We start from the raw sequence: 19432 nt of genomic DNA, 5'->3' as shown, positions 1-19432 counted from the left end.
AATATGGAAGTTGAGCAATTGTTTCTTTATGTGTGTTTTGTGTGATGCATGTGCATGCTTACATATGATTAGGGCATGACATTAACTTTTTTGCACACACCATCCACTGTGGTTAATGGCTACTAGCTGCTTTGTGTTTCCACTAGCCACAATTCTGCTGTTAGGAAACTATGTGTTATTTATCATATGCACCTCTGGTATCAGATGAAACACATGCTCTCTCTTTTTCCCTCATCAACAAGATTAGTTTAAACATTTGTAGGTGGCGCCACTGAGCCATTTTGCCATGCCTGCTAATGTGATCAAAATAAAATTTCTTTACCAGGGTCATGACTTAAAAATTATGGCACCACAAGTGTTTAAAGCACTTCAGTAAAACTACTTCCTGCTCAATGGTGGATCAGGCATTGACAGTGACAGCTTTAGTTGCACACCTGTTAGCTTTGCAAAATAAATGCAAGGTTTAAATCTCTGAAAATTCTACACTTTTGCAGCTTATTAGCATGAAGCTGCACTTCATGTGCTTGGATTTTTTAATGACAGAAAAGAAACAATGCCTAAAAGTAAATTTCCATTGTGTGATTATAACAAAATGCAATTAAACAAAAAGTAAAATCACATTTGACTAGCAATTAAATTTCATTCAGTCTATAAAAACAAGTCAAAATCAGATATTTTTTCAGTCTTTTAATTCACATTTCAATGCCCTTTCAGGATGGACGCCGAGCTCTGGAGAGACTCAGACCTGCTGTGATGCTCCAACAGTCACGGTCATTTCACAGAGGAAGGACAAGAGACTAACAGGAAGAACTTTCATTATTGCAGGCGGACAGAGAGGTATTATCTGGAAATGTAGACGCAGTTTTCCATCTTTGTCACTCCCATTGCTTGTGATTGAAGAGCATTTTATTGAGATCTTGTATTGTGCCGGTTGTTTTTTTGAAAAAGCTTTCAGTACTAGGAAGGCTTGTTGTAGCAATATGGGCGAAAAAACACTCCATTGCAAACATATAACAGGCCAAAACATATGGAGAAGGAAAATTCAACAAATGCATCATAAATAAATAAATAAACCCACATGCAAATGTCTGACAGGCAACAACAAACAAAACAAGTTTCTAGAAACAGACAGTTGAGGCTACAGTGGGATTGTGAGTTTAAAGTCAGTTTGGTACCCGAGCCTTAGCCCTTTTTCAGAGTCCTGCCCGCTCAGGTTTTCACAGGATATTGTTCATTTTAATAAAAGCTATTGCTAGGTCCAAAAACACCCGGTAGCCAAAGCCTGGTTAGAGCAAACACATGCACTCCAGTTCAATGTTAAATCGCCATAGTTTCACTTAAATGCTCTTGTGCTCACTTTTCTTTAAGCCTTCACTGCATACCCACCTGGGAACCACACCAGCGAGAAACATTCATCCACCGATAAGATCCGACCCACAAATTCAGTCTAAACTCAGTGGTTTGTGTGATTGTGCATTCCCTTCACGAGAAGGGATAAGGGCCTGTGGGAGCATCACAAATGTTTGATCCAGGCACAAACAGGGTTGGAGGAAGAGGAAGAGAGGAAGGAAGAGGAGGAGAAGAAGGTTAGGGGTGCTACACTCCCACAGCGTTCCCGTTGACTTGTGCAGGAGGCCGTGGGGGGAGCGGGCTGCGTGGAGATCCAGCGGGAGGAAGATGAGGCACACGAGGAGCCTCTGCTGAGTTTCCTCTCACACTGATGTGCTCCCAGCCTCCCTGTGGGTAAAACACAAATAGAGGACTGTTAGTACTTATAAAGTAAAGCACAGAGAATGCAAAGTACTCCTTCTGCAGTCAAAGCTTTACATAGCTTATCTTGTTATACTCCAATACTACTAAAACACCCCATCAGTGCAATTGTGTATTATGGTGCCTTTAAATGGGTTGTGTTTAGGGTGGGGCAATTAATTAATTGAAAATTGAAATAAATTGCAATATGGCCAGCTGCAATTTTCAAATAGCAAAAGGTGCAATATTTCTTTCTTCTTCTTTTTTTGCAGAAGATATGTTATGCATGACATCTCATGCAATCATTCAGGTGCCATTTTCTTTTTTAGAACTGTCAACAAAATAACCTAATTTTTGTACTTTTTTCTGAGTAAATGTAAGAATGACAAAAAACCTTCAATAAAACAATTAATATCCAATTTGCAATATGAGTCAAAATCATCAGAATTAGACACTTTTAAAGAATTGTTCAGCCCTTGTTTAGGAATAAAAGAAAGTTAAGGAAGAATCGCATATTGGGGGGAAAAAATCGCATTTAGATTATTTTTCAAAATCATTCAGCCCGAGTTGTGTTTACTACGTGTTTAAGAGAAGGCATATGGTATTCACAACATCAGAATTCACATTTTTATTCTAAAAGCTTCAGATTCATGCAGGAGCTGACAGATGGCAGCTGCATGCAGGGGAACACACGGCCAGTCTGAAACAGGCTTAAGATGTTTATTTATAAATGTCTGGTTAAAGAAAGCAAATTTTAAAGCTTTTATTTCAGGCTTGTTGACAATTAATAAAAGGATAGAATAAATCAGAATGAATAAATTAGACTGTTATTGTTAAACATATTTTAGAATATTATGCTTTTAAAAAATGGATAAGAGCTGCTGCAATTAAATTATTTTATGGCTGTATTGTATGTAATAAAGGACTCACCCCTATTCCAAAGTCCCAGCTGTGGCCCTTGGGTTGCATCGGTCCGACCCCTAGTCTGTGGCAGACAGCTCCAGGAGTCTCAGATGTGAAACCTGGAACTCCGTCTGCTATGATCCACACCTAGAGAGAAGGCAGAATAAAAACACCTTTAATTCATCATCACATTAAAACAGATCCAGTTTCCTCTACAGGACCAGTCTGTGGTGCTACTGACCTGGTCCAGCGGCCCCACAGACACCTTGGTGACGTTGTTGGAGATGAGCTCCCAGGCCGAGCCTTGAGGGTAGCTGGGGGTGAGGCCCTGTCTGTACCACAGGTTACCTCAAAGTAGAAAGAGTTGGATTTTAGTCAGATCAAATTAAAATAGTCTGTGGTTCCAGTGAAGTATAAAACTTGAACTACCGCCTTGCGGTTCGGCGCTTCTATGATGTTCCCAATGGCAAGGCAGTAAAAAGTTAAGTGGTGAGTCAGGAACAAGGGTTAGAGTGATTTCAGTTGCACGGGCTGACTATGAGGCCTAATGATCCTGACTTTCAACCTTTAAATTCCAACCAATTAATCTCTGAGTGAGAGCAAACATGTATGCAAAGTTTGTAGAAAATCCCTCCAAGCATTAATGAGATATTCAGTTCACAAGCAAGGGATGCACATAAGCTCCATGACCTTGACTTGTGACATATGAACTCCATAATCTAGGCAGTTCATCCCTGATTCAGGGTGAGTGTTTGTGCACAAGAAGATCTCTCAAAGCATGCTTGAGGTACCATGCTCATAAGAATGGTCTGAATGAACAGAGTAATGACCAACCACAAAATAATGCCTCTGACAAAGAGGCCTAAAAATGCTGTTTCCTCTACTCACTGTTTTCATCCACAGCAAAGACTGACGTCCTCCCAACAGAAAGCTGTCTGAGAGTCTGTCTGGGTGGTGACGGGATGTGGTACCAGCATTCTCCTGCAAAGAGACGTTTGATGCAGAAACATGAGAGGTTTCAATTTACTTATATAGACATTTTATCTTGCAGATATTCCATATCAAACATGAAAGAAGGGCCCCATCTTGGGCAGACCTGCAGGGTTTTGTGGAGAGACAGATCCTCTGTAGAACACAGCTCCATCTTTAGCGATTGCCCACACCTGGTTGGCTCCACCGATGGAGATGGACTTGAAGGGCTGGTCTGTGCCCACGTGCAGCCAGGAGCTGCCCTGTCAGATTAAACACAGTATAGTTAAACAAAGTAATTTCTCTTATATGATGTTAATGATGCGCCTTTTATTTTGGAGATTCAAACATTATTTGTATGTTACATTCGATGGAAAGGCCACACCAGTTTCTCAAAAAAAAACAAAAACAAACTTCATAAGAGGACAAAAAGCTAACTGATGCTGCATTAAAGGTCATATCCTAAGTTAATGGAGGTTGTCAGTGTATTAAATGAATGCTTAAAAATTGGCGGAGTTTATCCAAAAGTTACAGCAAAGATAAAGAGAAAACCTCTTGTGTATTTACATATCTTCACTGTTGATTAATGTGCAATGCAACCATTTCAATGATGTCTATTTTTAAAGATTCTGGGTAAATCTGCAGTAGAAGTATTTGTTCCTCACTGCTGGGTTTTGGGGGCTGACTCCCAGTCGACACAGAACGTCTCCTTTATCACTGAGGGCCCAGACGGGGACGTGCTCCATCCGGCTCTGAGCCAGACACGGCATCACGGAGATATCACTCAGAGGGATGGGAGGAACCTGCAGCCACGGACCTCTCAGTGTGATCTTACACTTCCTGTAACAAAAATATGACTTTATTTACACACTAAATTCAAGAACTTGTGACGAATCAGCACATATTTGAGTATTGCGTCACCTGGACCATCTTCTCCGCCTTACAAAGTCCTTCATGGTTTTGTGGCCATGAAATGTCCTGCAGAGGAGAGAAAGTCATCATTTTCTTGCCTCTATTTCTTACATTTTCCTCCAAAAACAGAATTAACATACACAGGGAAGTCAGCAGCGTACTGCCAGCCCTCTTTGTCCGTCCCTCCAGGAACGTTGTAGTCCACCACCCACTCCGACACCTAATTACACAAATCAATAATGGCAATTAGTTTATCATAAAACAAATAAAGTGAACAGGAGTAACTTGGAAGGATCCCAGACTTACCCATGACCACTGAGGGGAGGGCGGGTGCGTGCTTCCTTTGGTGCACTCCTTCAGTCCACTCTCATCGCTCCACATAGGGCGGTCTGTAGGAAGTCCTCTGGAGATGGAAAATTAAAAGACTATGGTTTGAGAAAAGTCAAAGAGATGTGTAAACTGTCTTCATAAAAGTAAAGCCTTTAAGGTCAACTGCATTTGCAAACACTTCCTGCAGATGCAAATCATACGATGATCTTACTTGTCAGTGTATCCTGTCATAGGGTTCCATCTTTGATTCTCGTACACATGAACACTCCTTACATCGGTCTGCTGGTGCATCTCAGCTGCATCTCCTGCAGTAAATTTATCACGATAGTTAAGAGACAGCTTTACATTTGTGCATACATGAATATCTCTCCAGCTACAACAGATGATAGAGTTTTGGGCTGTACTCAGGCAATCGTATACAAAACTAAAAGCTGTTAGCAAGAAGAGAAAGCATTGATTAAAGTTTGTTTTCATACAAAACATACAAGAAGCAATCGACTTTCTAGGGTAGATTAATTAAATATGTTACACTGCATGCAAAAAGCTCCTTAGGTACAAATATAAAGATCATTTACAATTACTAAATTTGCTCTAGCCTCCAAAAAGTCAAGAGTCTGGAGTCTTAAAGGGACATATTAAAATAAATTCCACATTTTCAGTATTTTTGCACATAAATTTAGAGATATGTTTGCATAAATTGTATAAATATATAAATCCAAATTGGTATTATTTGACATAAGCCAACCCAGTCCTTTCTTTGTGGTCTACCTGCTCACCTTGATATTATCTCACAATTATAAGAGCCCTAGAGCGTTAGTTCTCAACTGAGGGATCAGGACCCAAAAGTGGGTCAAAAAGCTAATTTCAGTGGGTTGCAAAATCTGCCTTGGGAAAAATGTGTCTAGGGAGGAGTCTATGGTGTATGGAAGCCCCAAGCAGAGATGCATCCATATAGTTTGTTTTACTCTATTTGGCCATGAAAACAGCAAATTTTGGTTCTCGGGACCTTGGCTTATTTATCTCATTCAAGGGACACCTCAGTGTTTTTGAAGTTTGAAATTGGTATGAGGTACCTAGCAGTAGTAATTGCATTAGCCACCAGTGATTTCAGTGAAAACTGCCCCTTTAGGAAGGACTCACTGGTTGTATCAGCCAGAAAGCTAGGCTATAGAGCGCAACATATGGGTACAGTTTCTCCATTGGGGACAAAGCAAAATAAAATGTGTGCATGCATGTCCATCTGTACTGGCAGACATTAGCTTACTATGTCAATTATCAGTATAGGCAAATATGAACATTTCTGCTTATATTCACAACTGATCAGTTGCAAAAGTATATACCAAATACACAAATCAAGAATATTGGTGGTTCAGGCAGTCAAGCGCTGCCACATAATTGAGATCAGCTGATCCCACACAACCCTGGTTCGCTCTAAGCATGTTATTGGCTAATCACACTCAGGCTGCCATTTTTAAACTTCTCTAGCCTGGCTGCACTTTGCGGCACCCTCTGCATGCTGCTTCTTGCAATCCTCCTCCACCCCAGCTCCTCCTTTATGCTACATCTGCCTTAATCAGTGTCATTCTGTTGTCACTGATGCCTGCTCTGCTCTTGGGTTTTGCTGCTTCTTTCCCTGCCTCAGGCTTTCCTTGTAGACACAGGGAGAGCAGGAAACTGTGCTGTTCCTGCTTGATGCTTTCTATGTAGGCTTGTGAAAGGGTAGGGGATCCCAGAACAGCCACACCACTAAACAGAGGCCACTGTTTGAGCAGGAGCTAATTTGCATTCAAAAACATGCACAACAATAGCAAGTTTTCTTAGATATAGAAAGGCTGTTGGGAGCTGGTCTGAAAGCATGGCACAAAGATTTAATTTAGACCACAAGGGGCTGTGTTAAAAGGTGAGATAGGGATATAATATGTCACCTTTAAGAGTTCAGAAATCAAGATAAGATCTGTGTATGAGAATGTCAACAGGGGCCCAGTGTTTACCAGAAGTGGGTTGTTGCCAAAACTGCCCGCTGTAGACCCAGGCAGTGCCATCCCACCCGATGCCCCACACCAGCCCCAGACTGTTAGACTCTACACAGCGCAGGTGACCTGGGACCTGCCGCCAGAACCTGCAGCACCACACAGCGAAAGCACCCAGCGATAGAAACATCAGCGTTAGATCACAGAAACAATTAGTATGCATGAGATTGGCACATTAGCAGCAGTAGTAACACCAACTTCTACCATGCAGAGCAGTATGTCAGCCTACTAGAGATGTGTTAGCTGAAAAATACAGAATTTAGAGAGGGCAGACAGCAGATTAAAGACTGCCAGAAATAGAAAATAGACTAATTTCTCTTCAGAACCAGTCTCACATGAGGTCACAGGCTGGTGTCTGTGCAGGAGCCTCCAGGGAGAAGGATGGCTCATGGACCATGATGTCTCCTTTTGAAGTTGTAGACCAAAGGGCATGTCTAGATGGAGGTCCTGTGATCCCCCGACACTCACAGCAACAGTCAGACAACAGGCTGAGCTACACATACAAAACAGACCAAGAGACATCAAATATTCACATAAAAACATAAAATATGGAGTCTTTTTTCTGTGTGTCTGTCTTTGTTACCCAGTCGTTCATGTCTCTCTCTGTATGTGCTGCCAGGACCAGAGGCCACCTCTGTTTGGTCCTTTGGGCCGTGTACACAGCAAAGGCATAGTGGGAGTCCCTGAGCACTGGAACCAGCGCCGTCACTTCGTTTATGAACACATGGAGGTACTGAAGGAGAAGGAAGACCGCTGTGAGTGGACACATGTGCTCATCAGATTAAAATGTAACACCTTTACAGTAGAGCTAACCTTTTTCTCATCATACTGTGTGTAGTAGACGAAGAAGATGCTGTCCTTTTTGCCATCAGGTTTGGTGGACTGTTCCAGAGCAACACCCACATCCACCCAGCGCTGAGGCTTCCAGTCTCTCCACCAGCGCAGCGAGCCTTTACGCACCCACACCGACTGAAGAGAAAGACAGAAATACATATTTCCTTTACGTTGATGTTGAACTGACTTTATTTTTATTTATTGATAGAAAAAAATCAGTGCATATTAGAACCGTCCAGTGATTGATCTCAGAATTTCTGTGGTTAATCATGATTGATTCTGAAGGCCCACAGTCTTATTATAGCAGCCTTACGTTGCTCCTTTCCAGTGGTTTCTTGCTGATCTCCTCTTTGTGCTCCTGCGGCTGCTGCTGCTCACTCCAGGCTGCTGACTGAACCGGAGTCAGTGACAAAGAGCTGGTGAGAGGACCTGATGAAGAGATGGACAGACAGATAGGCCTAAGATGGTACAGAACATCCAAACAACACAGACAGAGATCAACGACCAAAGTGACCTCTGTTTAAGATTAAAATCTAAGTGTTACTGAATAAATATGAGTTTTTAAAATCATTGCATCTTGTGCAAATTTACCTGTAGGGCTGAGCCAGCTGATCTGCGACTCTGCATCCACATCGCAGCCTCCTCCAGAGATCCAAGCCCACACTGGCCCATCCTCTTCACCTACACCCTGTGAGCTCTCCAGAGATGTTAGGGCATACGTGGCAGCAGCACCGCCATCCCCTGATGAGAGCCCAGCTGCGCTGCGAGCTGCTTCTGCTCCCTCCAGATCTACGTTCATCCACGGCACATCTTGTCCCACAGTCTCCGGAGTGAGGAGCACAGGGGCCGGGGGCATGGCCTCTCCATCCTCCTGTGGTGCCTCTGTGATGGATGGCTGCGGTGTGGGGGGCTTGTCGCGGTCGGACACCAGACTGTTGATGAAGCTGTCGCTAGCAGGGATGAAAGGTTTAGGCATGTCCTGGTGGGAGGTTGAGGGAGTGTTCTCTGTGTTCAGAGGAGGTGAAGGACTGTCAGCGGCACCTAAAGGGACAACAGAGGGGGCCGCTGCCTCTAGGACCGGTGTGTCATTTGTGCTGTTTGGTGGGTCAGCAGGGCCTAACTCTGAGTCTGAGTCAGTGCAGCTCAACACAGAGCCCTGTGAGGCTTCAGTCAGCTGGGCACTAAACTCAACCTCGTTCCTAAAAGAAGAAGGGAAATAAAGATGTATAAATGTGCTTGTTTTAAGCACTAAATGTGGATTTCCTACAGAGTTTCAGGAGGCAGGACTATATTGTATTTACACTTGGATTTATTTGCAAGTATGAATTGTCAGGATACCTTCTTGGCTGATAGACATCTGTTTAAGTCTGTCAAAATCAAAAATACATTACAAAGAAAAAAGTGCTGAAAGGCTGACATCTCAGATCCTCGTACTATGACCATTTGCCAGTGCAGAAGCTATTTAAATAACTGGGACACCACAAAGCACCATCTAAATCAGCACTCAAAAGATCGGACATGTTTACTAATACAAACCTGGGAGGGACGACCTCTTTACTGTTCCCCCACTGGGCAGAAACAGGGATCCAGCCGCTCCCACTTGGTTCAGACGGGGTCACGCCCATCCTGAAATATAGGCCGCGGTCCTCACCCACTGCCCACACCTGATGAAGAAACGGAGAAGAAGATGAGGACGAACGAAGCTGAAAGAACCATCCTAGTCTTCAAAATACACGCTGTAACATTTTTGCTCTATTTATAACAGCAATAATTAAAATATGAGTTATAATATAAGGAAAATAATGGAATAAATGTGGCAGAATCTTAATTAATGACAAAATAAAACTTGTATTTAGCCGTCATGGATGCACCAGAGTCACTATTAGGACACAGGCCACTGTGACTTTATAAGGCCATATACTGTAACACTGGCGCCTGCCACCTCATGCAAGCCATACCCAGAATTACAGCCCAGCAATATGAAATATGGGATATGATGACGACGCCTTGGCCAGCTTCTAATTAGGGAGTCTCCCATATGTCAGGCCAGTGGGGATATAGTCTGGGGATATATAAGGCTGGGCCGAGGTGCTGCTGCTGCTGGGACATTGGCTGGATCGTCTGGCTGCGCTCGAGTTACAAGACGGGATTCGAGGTGGTAGGAGGGGGGAGCGGGGTGAGAGACAGAAGGGGAGGAGGTGTGAGATGGGAGTTTGCAGTGCTAGCAAAGTCTTCAGCAGTGAGATACAGAATGGAGAGGCCCAGATCTGGCTCATGCTGAAACCAGATCCAACGCCCAGGCTATAGCGAGTCAATCAGAGGGGAAGCAGCGAGAGGCAAACTGGGATAGACAGAGGCAGCAGGAAGGGCTAAAGGGGTCACAGGAAGGCTGAGACCTGATGAGAAATATTCTTAGTGATAAAAGCTAATAAACAAAGAGTCTGGATTATCCTTAGATATGTTTTATGGGTTATCTGTTTCTTTTTGGCTTTTTGACATTATTTTAGAGAAGACAGCTGAAAAGAGACAGGAAATGTGTGGGGAGAGTGGAGGAAGACCTGGGCGTCTGCTCTGCCAACTCGTATTCAAAAATATTAATCACTTATAATCCCTCTTTGGAAGTTATAAATACACTGTTAAACCCAAATTATATACAAAGATCAATAAGATTCAACACAGATATTAATACTCAAGATTAAATAATGGCTGCCGTTGAAGTATTTTGCAATTTACTAGGTGTTACAGTACCATAAACAATAACAATAACTATTATCTGTATTTTTCTGCATGATAAAGTGACTACAGCTGTGATTATTACAAAGGGGTAACCTTTAGTAACGCTTTAAATCTGTCAGTGAGTTTGACAAAGTTTAAACTGATAAAAAGTGCCAAAAAGATGCTGATTTTGACTATTCATTGCTAAATTTCCATTCCTTTAAATTGTGTTAATTTACACTACCACTCAAAAGTTAGGGATCACTTGGAATTTTTCCTGTTTTCCATGGAAAAACTCATGAAATTGGTCTGAATAGGAAATACAGCAAATGAATTGGTCATGCTGACATGGTCAGAGTTAGAAATAATGATTTTAATCAAAAATGTTCTTTGTGCTACAGGTCATGCAGACTCTTTGTTTAACCTTCTCCATTCAGATCAATTAATAGCGTATTTTATCTGAGGTTCTGCCTTTACTATGTCTGTTAAAGCACTTTGTAAACATCTGTTTCTAAAGGTGCTGTATAAATAAAGTTGTGAATAGCATAAGTATCATTAAATTGATTAAAAATAGTTTTTCCTCTTCCCTGAAAAGTGGTGATTTTAGACATCAGAAGTTATGGCCTGACAGTAGGGATGTATACTTGTGTATCCAGAGTATCAAATGAGGAAAAAAAAAAAAAAAAAAAACCTAGTTTATTGTTTGTGATCCATGCATGTCTGAAAACAAAAAATCTGACAGTCTTTTCAGAGTCTGCTCCCACTGTGAGGTCAAATTCTAGTCAGAGAGGTTCTTTGCAGCCACGTGTCAGGGGTCAGCCATAAGAAAAGAATGGGAACAGAGGTTTCCCTACAGTTTAACACATTTACCTGGCGTGGAGGTGATCAATATCCTTAATTACTGAGTCCTGCAGACCTTCTAGCCTCGTCTGGCTGGATAAAGGGCGGCGAGAGTCTTGAGGAGTCTTGTACTGACCTAAGAGTCTAGCTGAGTTTACCTAAAATACAAAAAATATCCTAACTTCGGGGAGCACAGCTGGTCGAGTGGTTTAAGGCGCTACCCATGTACGCGGGCAGCCCAGGTTTGAATCTGGCCAGTGGCCCTTTGCCCCATGTCTCTCCCCACTCTGTTCCTTGTTTCCAAGTCTATCCACTGTCCTTCCTCTATCAAATAAAGGCATGAAAAGGCCCAAAAATAAATCTTGAAAAAAAAAAATCCTAACTTTTCCACACACATGCTTTGAATGTAAATGGATATAAGTTATCAGGGGAAAAAACCTTGTGGGGTAAGTGATCAAGTTATGACGTGCCACTCATGAACGAGCCTGTGCTACGAAACAGCTCCTTAATGTGAGCAACTGTAGCTAACTCCTGTTTGAGTGTCAGTTTCCTTTTCTCCCTCCTGTCCGTCAGGGTTAATGCCCGACAAGTTGTCCAGATATCAGGGATTAATGGACGACATGGAGGCCTGAATCATCCAATGTGCAGCAGAGAGTGTTCAGAAAATGTTTCATATAGAAAATAAATCATTCAATCATTAGCAGAAATCTTTAAACCTGGTCGTTAAGCCCGACATCCACCATCATCATCTCCCCTCCAATGCTGATCCAGCCCGAGCCGCAGGGATTGTGGGAGTTTACGCCGCGCCTGAACCACACCTTTAAACACAAACAGATACAGAGACGTTAGAGCCATAATGTCTGTTTACTCTACAGAGATTTAAACACACATGTGAGGAGTATTGACCACCTTGTAGTCTTTAGTGACCACCCAGACCACGCTGACGCCCACAGCCACATGGAGAGCTTCAACCTCTTTTACTGGAGACTCCACCTCCACCCACGACGTCCCTGATAGAAACAAGGAAACAATACTGACACTGACCTAGCTGTAATCTCTTTATCTGACAGTTTAAATCATATTTAGCACCATAAAGCCAACACTAAGTGATCTTTGACATTGTAAAGTGCATACGTTTACGCATGTAGGGCCCAATGATGAATCCCTAGTGCCCTACATGCTTAAATGAATGCACATGACCGTATATCATTGAATAAATAAACTATTCGTGAGAGAAAGAATATCATTCGAGAGCCATGTGTGTAAAATCAAATGAGTGCTGACCAGTGGGGCTGTCCAGGGTGAGGCCCGTACGGACCAGCAGGTTCCCGTCCCATAGTACAGCCCACAGCAGATCTCCAGGGCCAGCTGATAGCTGAGCCACCTCTTTGGGTACTTCGACTTCCTCCCAGTGGGTACCTTCTGGGACCCGAGGGTGGATGCCCTCCCTGAACCAAACCTGCAGGGTGAAGAGAAAGCTGTAACAGTGGACTTCTCAGCCTGAAATGAGCAATCCAATTTAACTGAAATAAAATATGTACGTGCATAGTGATGAGGTGCCAATACATTTTATGAACCATTAGCAGAGTTTATGAATTGTTAGTTGTACTCAAGACAATTCAAACTTGGTGCTCTTTGTTGGGACTTCTCAACTGGAGGGTCAAGACCAAATTTTTACTCAATTTTTCCTTGATAACAAATAGATTTTTGTTGTTTTCCTGAAATCTTGACTCATTTATCTACACATCTTAGGATATCAAAGCTGGTTTCCTCGTGAAAATGTGTTGAGATCTCTTGAATATGACAAAAAATGTACATTTTATCACAGGAAATGGAGTAAAATAAAATGTAAGCATATCTTAGAGCTTCTGTAATAATCTGCTATTCAGTTTGGTTATTTTGTACATCCTTCAACTCTGTTTCATTCCACCTAGGGTCCAAACTGCAACATTTTTCATTAAATATATTTAAATGACAAAATAAAAAAAATATACTTATTTTATGATTTCTGATTCAGAAGGTAGTGGTGGGTCCTGAAGAAAGGCTGTGACAACATTTAAATGTGCTTTAAGTTTGACTAAATAAATATCATGAAGCCATGCTGCCCTCTAGCGGCTAAAAATAAGAGCTACCTGCACCTACAGTATAAACCAGCCTGTTGCAGACTGGAATAAAATTGGCATTTTTTTATGTCATACCCTTAAATATCTATGAGAAATATAGAAGGGATCACTTCCTGGATTTAAATAACTGTTTGTATGCAGTGCTCTAAGGCAAGGAATATCAGCTGTCATAGAAAAAGATGGCAAAAAGTTGCCTTTTGTGTGTTTTTTAAAGTCTGCATGGTAATGCTGTTTAAAATAAATACATTTCATTTGTTAAAGAGAGTGATTTTTCTATCTTAATATTTCTGCTACAGTTTTGGGCTTGGTTAAGATACCAGCTCCCTAATTCAAGCACTGACAGCACAGTGCTGATGTTCTCTATAGAGGTGTTGATCAAAGTGGGGGTCTTAGAGGACATCCACAACTCAACATAAATGCGCTGAAAAGTTCTGGATGTTGTTTGTACAGAAGTGGTGCAAGACCTGAAATAATGGCACTTAAACTATTGCATGATATGTCACGCATAGCATCTCTGCTGCAGAAAAAAAAATTAAACTGCTATTTTAACACAATTTCAGGTCAAAGAAATATGGCACCTTCCTTCTGCGATTTGAAAATTGCAGCAGGCCATATAGCGATTTAATCTCATTTGCCCTTGTCAAAATCCTCACAATTTACATATTTTTCTAAATTGTTCATCCTTAGTTTAATCTAATATTGTATTGATTGTAACAAAGAATGAGTTATTGCTTGTGTTTGTTGGAAAATACATAAAAGGAGGAATTAAAGAAATAATTGCATATCAAATCGCAATTGCAACATTGGAGGGAAAAAATGCAATTAGATTATTTATGTCCTAGAAGCTAGGAAGAACAATTCTTCTCTGCACTGGGACAAAGGTCTTTGTCTTCACATGCCTTCAAACATTGTCTACGTAATTAACATGTGTCCAGTAGTCTCACCTGTCCTTGTTGAGACACTCCCCACAGGTAGGGATACCTCCCAGACTGGTCACTCATCTCCCACCCACCACAGCTGATGTCACAGAGTGGAAGTGGGGCCTTCCTGGGATTATCCAGAGGGATCTGAAGAGAGACAGTGACTTTGCATGAGTCATCTGACCTTTAATAAACTTTTCTACACTGATGAAGTTCTCTGTATTTATCACAAGAGAGTATATAAGAAGGCCGTCCAGACCTTGGCCCAGGTTCCCTGTGCTATGTATCTCCTGTAGCGGATCCAGCGTCTGCGACGGACACATGAGTTCCATTTCTTATCAGGAGAGAAGTTTGCTGGAAAGTCAACTGCATACTCCCAACCCTGAGAAAAGACAAACACCGTAGAGCCTCTTCAAATCAAAAATAGATCAAATCTTTATAAAAGTAGAGAAAAGAGGATATGAGCAGTTCCTCACCCCGGTCTGGCTGGGTTCTCCTCCACAGCTCTGGTCCACGTACCAGTCTCCCTCCCACTCCCAGCTGCGTGAGGGAAGCTGAAAGCTGTGCAGCGGCTGAGGATTCATCCCGGTCACGTCGCTCCACGGCCAGCGGTCGGTGGGCAGCAGTGTGTCGGTGAAGCTGTCGACCGGGTTCCACCTCTGAAAACAGACACACAGACTACCTTTAGCTTTAAAACTCTCACTGCTGCATGGTAAGGTGACAACACAAACATGGGACGGACCTGGTTCTCATAGGTCTCCTCCCGGTAGCGGATGGGGGTCTCACTGGGCATCATGTTGAGGTAAACATGGTGGTCACAGCCGATGCCCCAGCAGCGGCCCTTCCCTGCAGTGGCCCTCTTCAGCTCCAGCAGCATGTCGTCGGCTCGCTCCCAGCGCTGGCCGGCTGTGGAGAGGCTGTACACCCGGCCGTACACGTCCACGGCCCACAGCAGCGTGATGGGCATGGTGACCCCTGGACTCAGACAGAAACAGGAAACTTACTGTAACAATCCAATCCACTTTATTTATAAAGACCTTTTAAAAACATTAATGTTCACCAAAGTGCGGCACAGTGACTACAACACAGAAATAGATCAAAAATAACAGCAGCACACAGAAATAAAACACAAGGAGGAAGCAAGTAGGAACAACATAAAATTAACACAAGGAATAAAAAAAAAAAAAAACACATAATAAAAATATAAAGAAGCAATAAAAACACAAGGATTAAGAAACTAAAAGACATAAAAGGACATTTATCACACAAAGCTCATGCTGATTTTAAAGCCAAAAAATAAAATAAGTTGTAAGATGTGATTTAATACTGTGAATATCACAGCCTAACAACCTCTATGAAAACATTTTTTCTGCATGATTTCTGGTATTTTCTAACTGTGCTTTTGTTTCATGGGTACATGTTTCAGATATTTTATTGTTAAAATGACAAATAACAGGTATATAAAGTTTAATTAACAATTACTTTAATTAACAACTATGAATAAAGCTGACAGCTTAAATGAATGCTAAAAAAAACACATACATTTTAGCATTTGTTCAAAGCGGTTGTGCATTGTGAATTAGATGGTCCATGCATTAGCCTATTACTACAACCAAACATTAAGTAAAGATGACCTGTTAAAGAGGAAATTTCAGATGGATTTAAGCGTGGTGTGCCTTAAAATTTTGGCCTGGTCTTAGGTGTGCCTTGAGAAAAAAAGTTTGAAACTCTCTGCTGTCATGAATCCTAAAGTGGGTTCAGGATCCCTTTAGGGGTCACTGAAGAAGGGATTGAGAGATGACTTTCAAGATGTAAAAAATTTTTATGAAAATTTTAAATTATATTGTAGAAATAAAGGGATAAGACTGTTAATTTTGGCAGCTATTTTACATTTAGTCTTTGTCTCTAGATTAAAGTATATTTTAGTTTTAGTCATCAACATCCAGCACTAACATTTTTTCTCCTTGATGAAAACTAGGTTAAATGTCTGAGTTTTTCGTCAGTTTTATCCTTAAATATCTATTTGTAGCTAGACTTAGTCTCATTTTCCTCATGGAAGACTGTTAGTTATAGTTTAAGTAAATAAAATTTACACCAACATAAAACCAAGTCAAATTTGATCAATCATTTTAGGGTGAGACTGGCGCTGAAATGAAAGCAACAAATAAAAAGTCCTTCAAATGCAGGCCCAAGTTTGTATATGGTTGCACTATTATAGAAATCTGCTCCTTTTGAAGATATCAACATCACTTGTCTGATATTAAAGTATATCTATCCATTCAGTGCTGCAGTCTATGCATCGAGATTATACTGTATGTATTCTGCCTCTTATAGTTACTATTGTCATTATTATGGTAGACCCCTCTGCTTTAAGGACGGTAACTCCACCACTTGCAGACTGGACCCAGACCGCTCTTATGCTGGGGAGGAAACTTCTTGTAAGGGAATGGGAAACTTCCTGTGCACCTGCTCTGTCCAACTGGTAAACACTCCACAGCCACCTGGCTGCCTTTGATCAATTATCATACAGGCTGTTGGATGAATGGAGGCACTACCACTCATTTTTAATGTCCATTAATGTTACCAGCTTATGAAGTAAAGAAACACTTACAAACCACATAAAATTATGAATAACTGTAAAATAGCCATTTTAAAGGAAAAAAACAGTATTTAAGCTGCATCATGGTTGAAGTTGTATTTGACGTATCCCCTGTCTTTCTATAAATGGTATGTATATTACATATACATTTATGTATTTTTATTTGTTTGTTTTTCTGTATGTTGCTGGTCTCAAGGTTAAACTTTTCTTTTTTTGTTGTTATTGTCTACTTAAGTCTGTCATTACTGTCTGAAACACCTGTTGGTTTTGTTCATACAAAAATAAATAAACTGTTAATCATAAAAAAGTATTATTATTGTTTCCACCATATCGCTAGTATGGACTGTTTGTTGCTGTGGAACAGCCTAAAGTAACCTAAAAAACATGTCTTTAATGTAATTTTGCACACTTGCACTTTTCTGTGTTTAATTCTACTTTGAGGATTTTTGCTGCTGCTGCTGTTAACACTACAGTTATTGTGCTTTTTATAAAGCATTTTGTGACTTGCTCTGCGAAAGGTGCAATATTCAAAAAATCCTTTACTCCCTGTTGTTACTCTATGTGCCTTTTGTTTCTCTCTTTCTGCTTCTCCCTCTATCCCTTCACACCACCAACACAGTCACAGCAGATGTCTTGTTCAAAATGAGTCCTTTTTCTGCCTAGTAAAAGGAGGCTTTTCCTTACCACTGTTGCTGTGCTTTTGGTGGTATTTTTATTTCCAGGAACACATCTGCGAACAACTGGAAAGGGCTCCACAACCTTCTGAGTCCTTACCCATCAGTCAAGAACAACAGGTCTACAACTATGATTGTCTTGAGATAACTTATGTTTTTACTTTGCGATGGCAACATCAGACTGTGCTATTACATAACTGCATAAAAGGCTGCACTTATTTTGAATTAAGTACTGTAAATGGTTACAAAATGAATGCAGGATAGCTTTTACGTTAACAATAATAACAGTAAACAGTACTGTAAAAGCTACAGACTTAGTGTTTTTCTAATCCTCATGGTATCATTTATGTATGTCATAACCACAATCAGAAATTGCAATATTGTCCAGTATAACTGCACATTATCAACATATCCTGCAGCATGAATTGCACTGCATTGATTAAAATGATTGATGGTGATAGATTATCAGAAACCATGGGGTTAATTCCTACTTATTTATAGAAAGGATATATTCTCCATTTCTAGTTTAATCTATAACTTTTAACTTCTTTAGCCATTTCTTGCCCCTCTTTTATGTATCCCATTATTTAAAGTATTTTTTTTACCTGTTTCAAATCTTTACGATTTGATTTTCCCTTTCAAGTGACCCCCTTACTGTTGCTGTTGGGTTTTACTTTGAAGTATCCTACCGGAAGTCCAAAGCTCTTGCTTTATCGACTGATACTAATCCTCTACAGTATTGACTGTCACTGCTACACATTCAAACAGGCCTTAGTCGGTTTATTTGAATTAAATATAGAGTTATGTGATAAAAACCAGTCATTTTAACTTTATCTTCTATTATAAATAACGGGAACTAATATGGGTAAAGAAGGAGTAATAAATCTAACCTGTCAGAGATTTAATTCTGTGCAGTTTTCCAGTATAAACTAAATAAACCTACAGGGATCTGCTCGTGCATATTCTTCGGTAAATCCAGGATCAGAAACAAGGTGGAGTCAGACAGCAGCCTACCTGAATATAGGTGGGATATCCGATCCGATCCGCGGTTGTCAAGGGAATATCAACAGACGTGTCATGGCATCAGGTGTAACAGCCGATACCTGCCGTGTCCGAGGCCCATGCTAGGACACATTAAACCCTCAGATTAATAACAACAGAGAGAGTTAGAGCCCGCCATGCAGAATAAAAACACAGAAGGATGATATGGAGCCGTTTGCCGCAAAGTCGCCTATAAGCTGTTTACATTACAAGCTGCGGTTAGCATTAAGCTAGCACTCACAGGATTACACATACGTCACCTCTACTTACCTGTGAGGCCGTGTCATGAGCAACACCTGTAAAAAGGAAAAGTTAAGTCATTCGTGAACATTCCTGCAGTGGTGTTTAATTCTCATTCTGGACCAGAGGAATGCTCTATCCAACTCCGAGTCCACAACAGGAAATGGAGGAAGTGCTGCTCTGATTGGTTGAGACTCTGCAAGAAGGCGGGACCTCGTCTTCCTATTGGTTTAACAGGGGAGCACCTGTTTTTTCGACGCAGCGTTTCAGATTGACGCGCATATTTAATAATTTATTCAGCGGCGAGTTAATTATTGAAGCGCGAGGCTGCCGTTACTCTTTGGGCAACATTATATTTAATGCAGACAATATTCTATATCTTATGTATGAAATTTAATGAGAAAAAAATGAAAAATGTCGAAATATTTAAAAACTTAACTTGCTGCCAGTTTTATAAAACTAAATATATATGTCTGGTAGGCCTAGTTGTTTACCAAACGCCTCCCTTCAGCTTTCTTAATGTACTGTAGGCCTATTGGGGGGGGGGGTCCAC

General features: G+C 41.1%; 1 protein-coding gene across 3 annotated transcripts; it reads right to left on the bottom strand.

Moving 5' to 3' along the window:
• Positions 1 to 691: 691 nt before the first annotated feature.
• tecpr1b (tectonin beta-propeller repeat containing 1b) lies at positions 692 to 19044 on the bottom strand. 3 transcript variants are annotated; one of them, XM_041778489.1, is made up of 26 exons: positions 18910 to 19044; positions 18613 to 18722; positions 15068 to 15305; positions 14802 to 14984; positions 14585 to 14707; positions 14350 to 14472; positions 12567 to 12741; positions 12192 to 12292; positions 11999 to 12100; positions 9264 to 9391; positions 8319 to 8926; positions 8041 to 8156; positions 7707 to 7862; positions 7477 to 7626; positions 7229 to 7386; positions 6855 to 6982; positions 5075 to 5168; positions 4840 to 4936; positions 4674 to 4753; positions 4543 to 4599; positions 4287 to 4461; positions 3749 to 3884; positions 3541 to 3633; positions 2894 to 3000; positions 2680 to 2799; positions 692 to 1737 (listed from the first exon to the last, which is right to left on the bottom strand). In XM_041778489.1, exons 3-26 carry the CDS (start codon positions 15290 to 15292, stop codon positions 1597 to 1599), a joined length of 3576 nt encoding a protein of 1191 aa, XP_041634423.1. In that variant the 5' UTR covers positions 15293 to 15305; positions 18613 to 18722; positions 18910 to 19044; the 3' UTR covers positions 692 to 1596. The 3 variants fall into 3 exon arrangements, with proteins under 3 accessions (XP_041634423.1, XP_041634420.1, XP_041634421.1); XM_041778486.1 differs by having other exon boundaries at positions 15068 to 15300; XM_041778487.1 differs by lacking the exon at positions 18910 to 19044 and having other exon boundaries at positions 15068 to 15300; positions 18613 to 18894.
• Positions 19045 to 19432: the final 388 nt, after the last annotated feature.

This window comes from Cheilinus undulatus, linkage group 21 (assembly GCF_018320785.1).
Source record: "Cheilinus undulatus linkage group 21, ASM1832078v1, whole genome shotgun sequence".
Taxonomy (NCBI): Eukaryota; Metazoa; Chordata; class Actinopteri; order Labriformes; family Labridae; genus Cheilinus; species Cheilinus undulatus.
Note: the sequence above shows the minus strand (reverse complement) of the source record. Positions and strands in the feature narration are given on the sequence as shown.

Bases quoted from the DNA above. Each gene is read 5' to 3' on its own strand.
- tecpr1b (XM_041778489.1), bottom strand. From the start codon at position 15,292: ATGCCCATCACGCTGCTGTGGGCCGTGGACGTGTACGGCCGGGTGTAC. The intron at 14,708-14,801 runs GTGAGGAACTGC...GTCTTTTCTCAG, and splicing joins GAGAACCCAGCCAGACCGGG to GGTTGGGAGTATGCAGTTGA. The intron at 6,983-7,228 runs GTGAGACTGGTT...GTGGTGCTGCAG, and splicing joins ACACCAGCCTGTGACCTCAT to GTTCTGGCGGCAGGTCCCAG.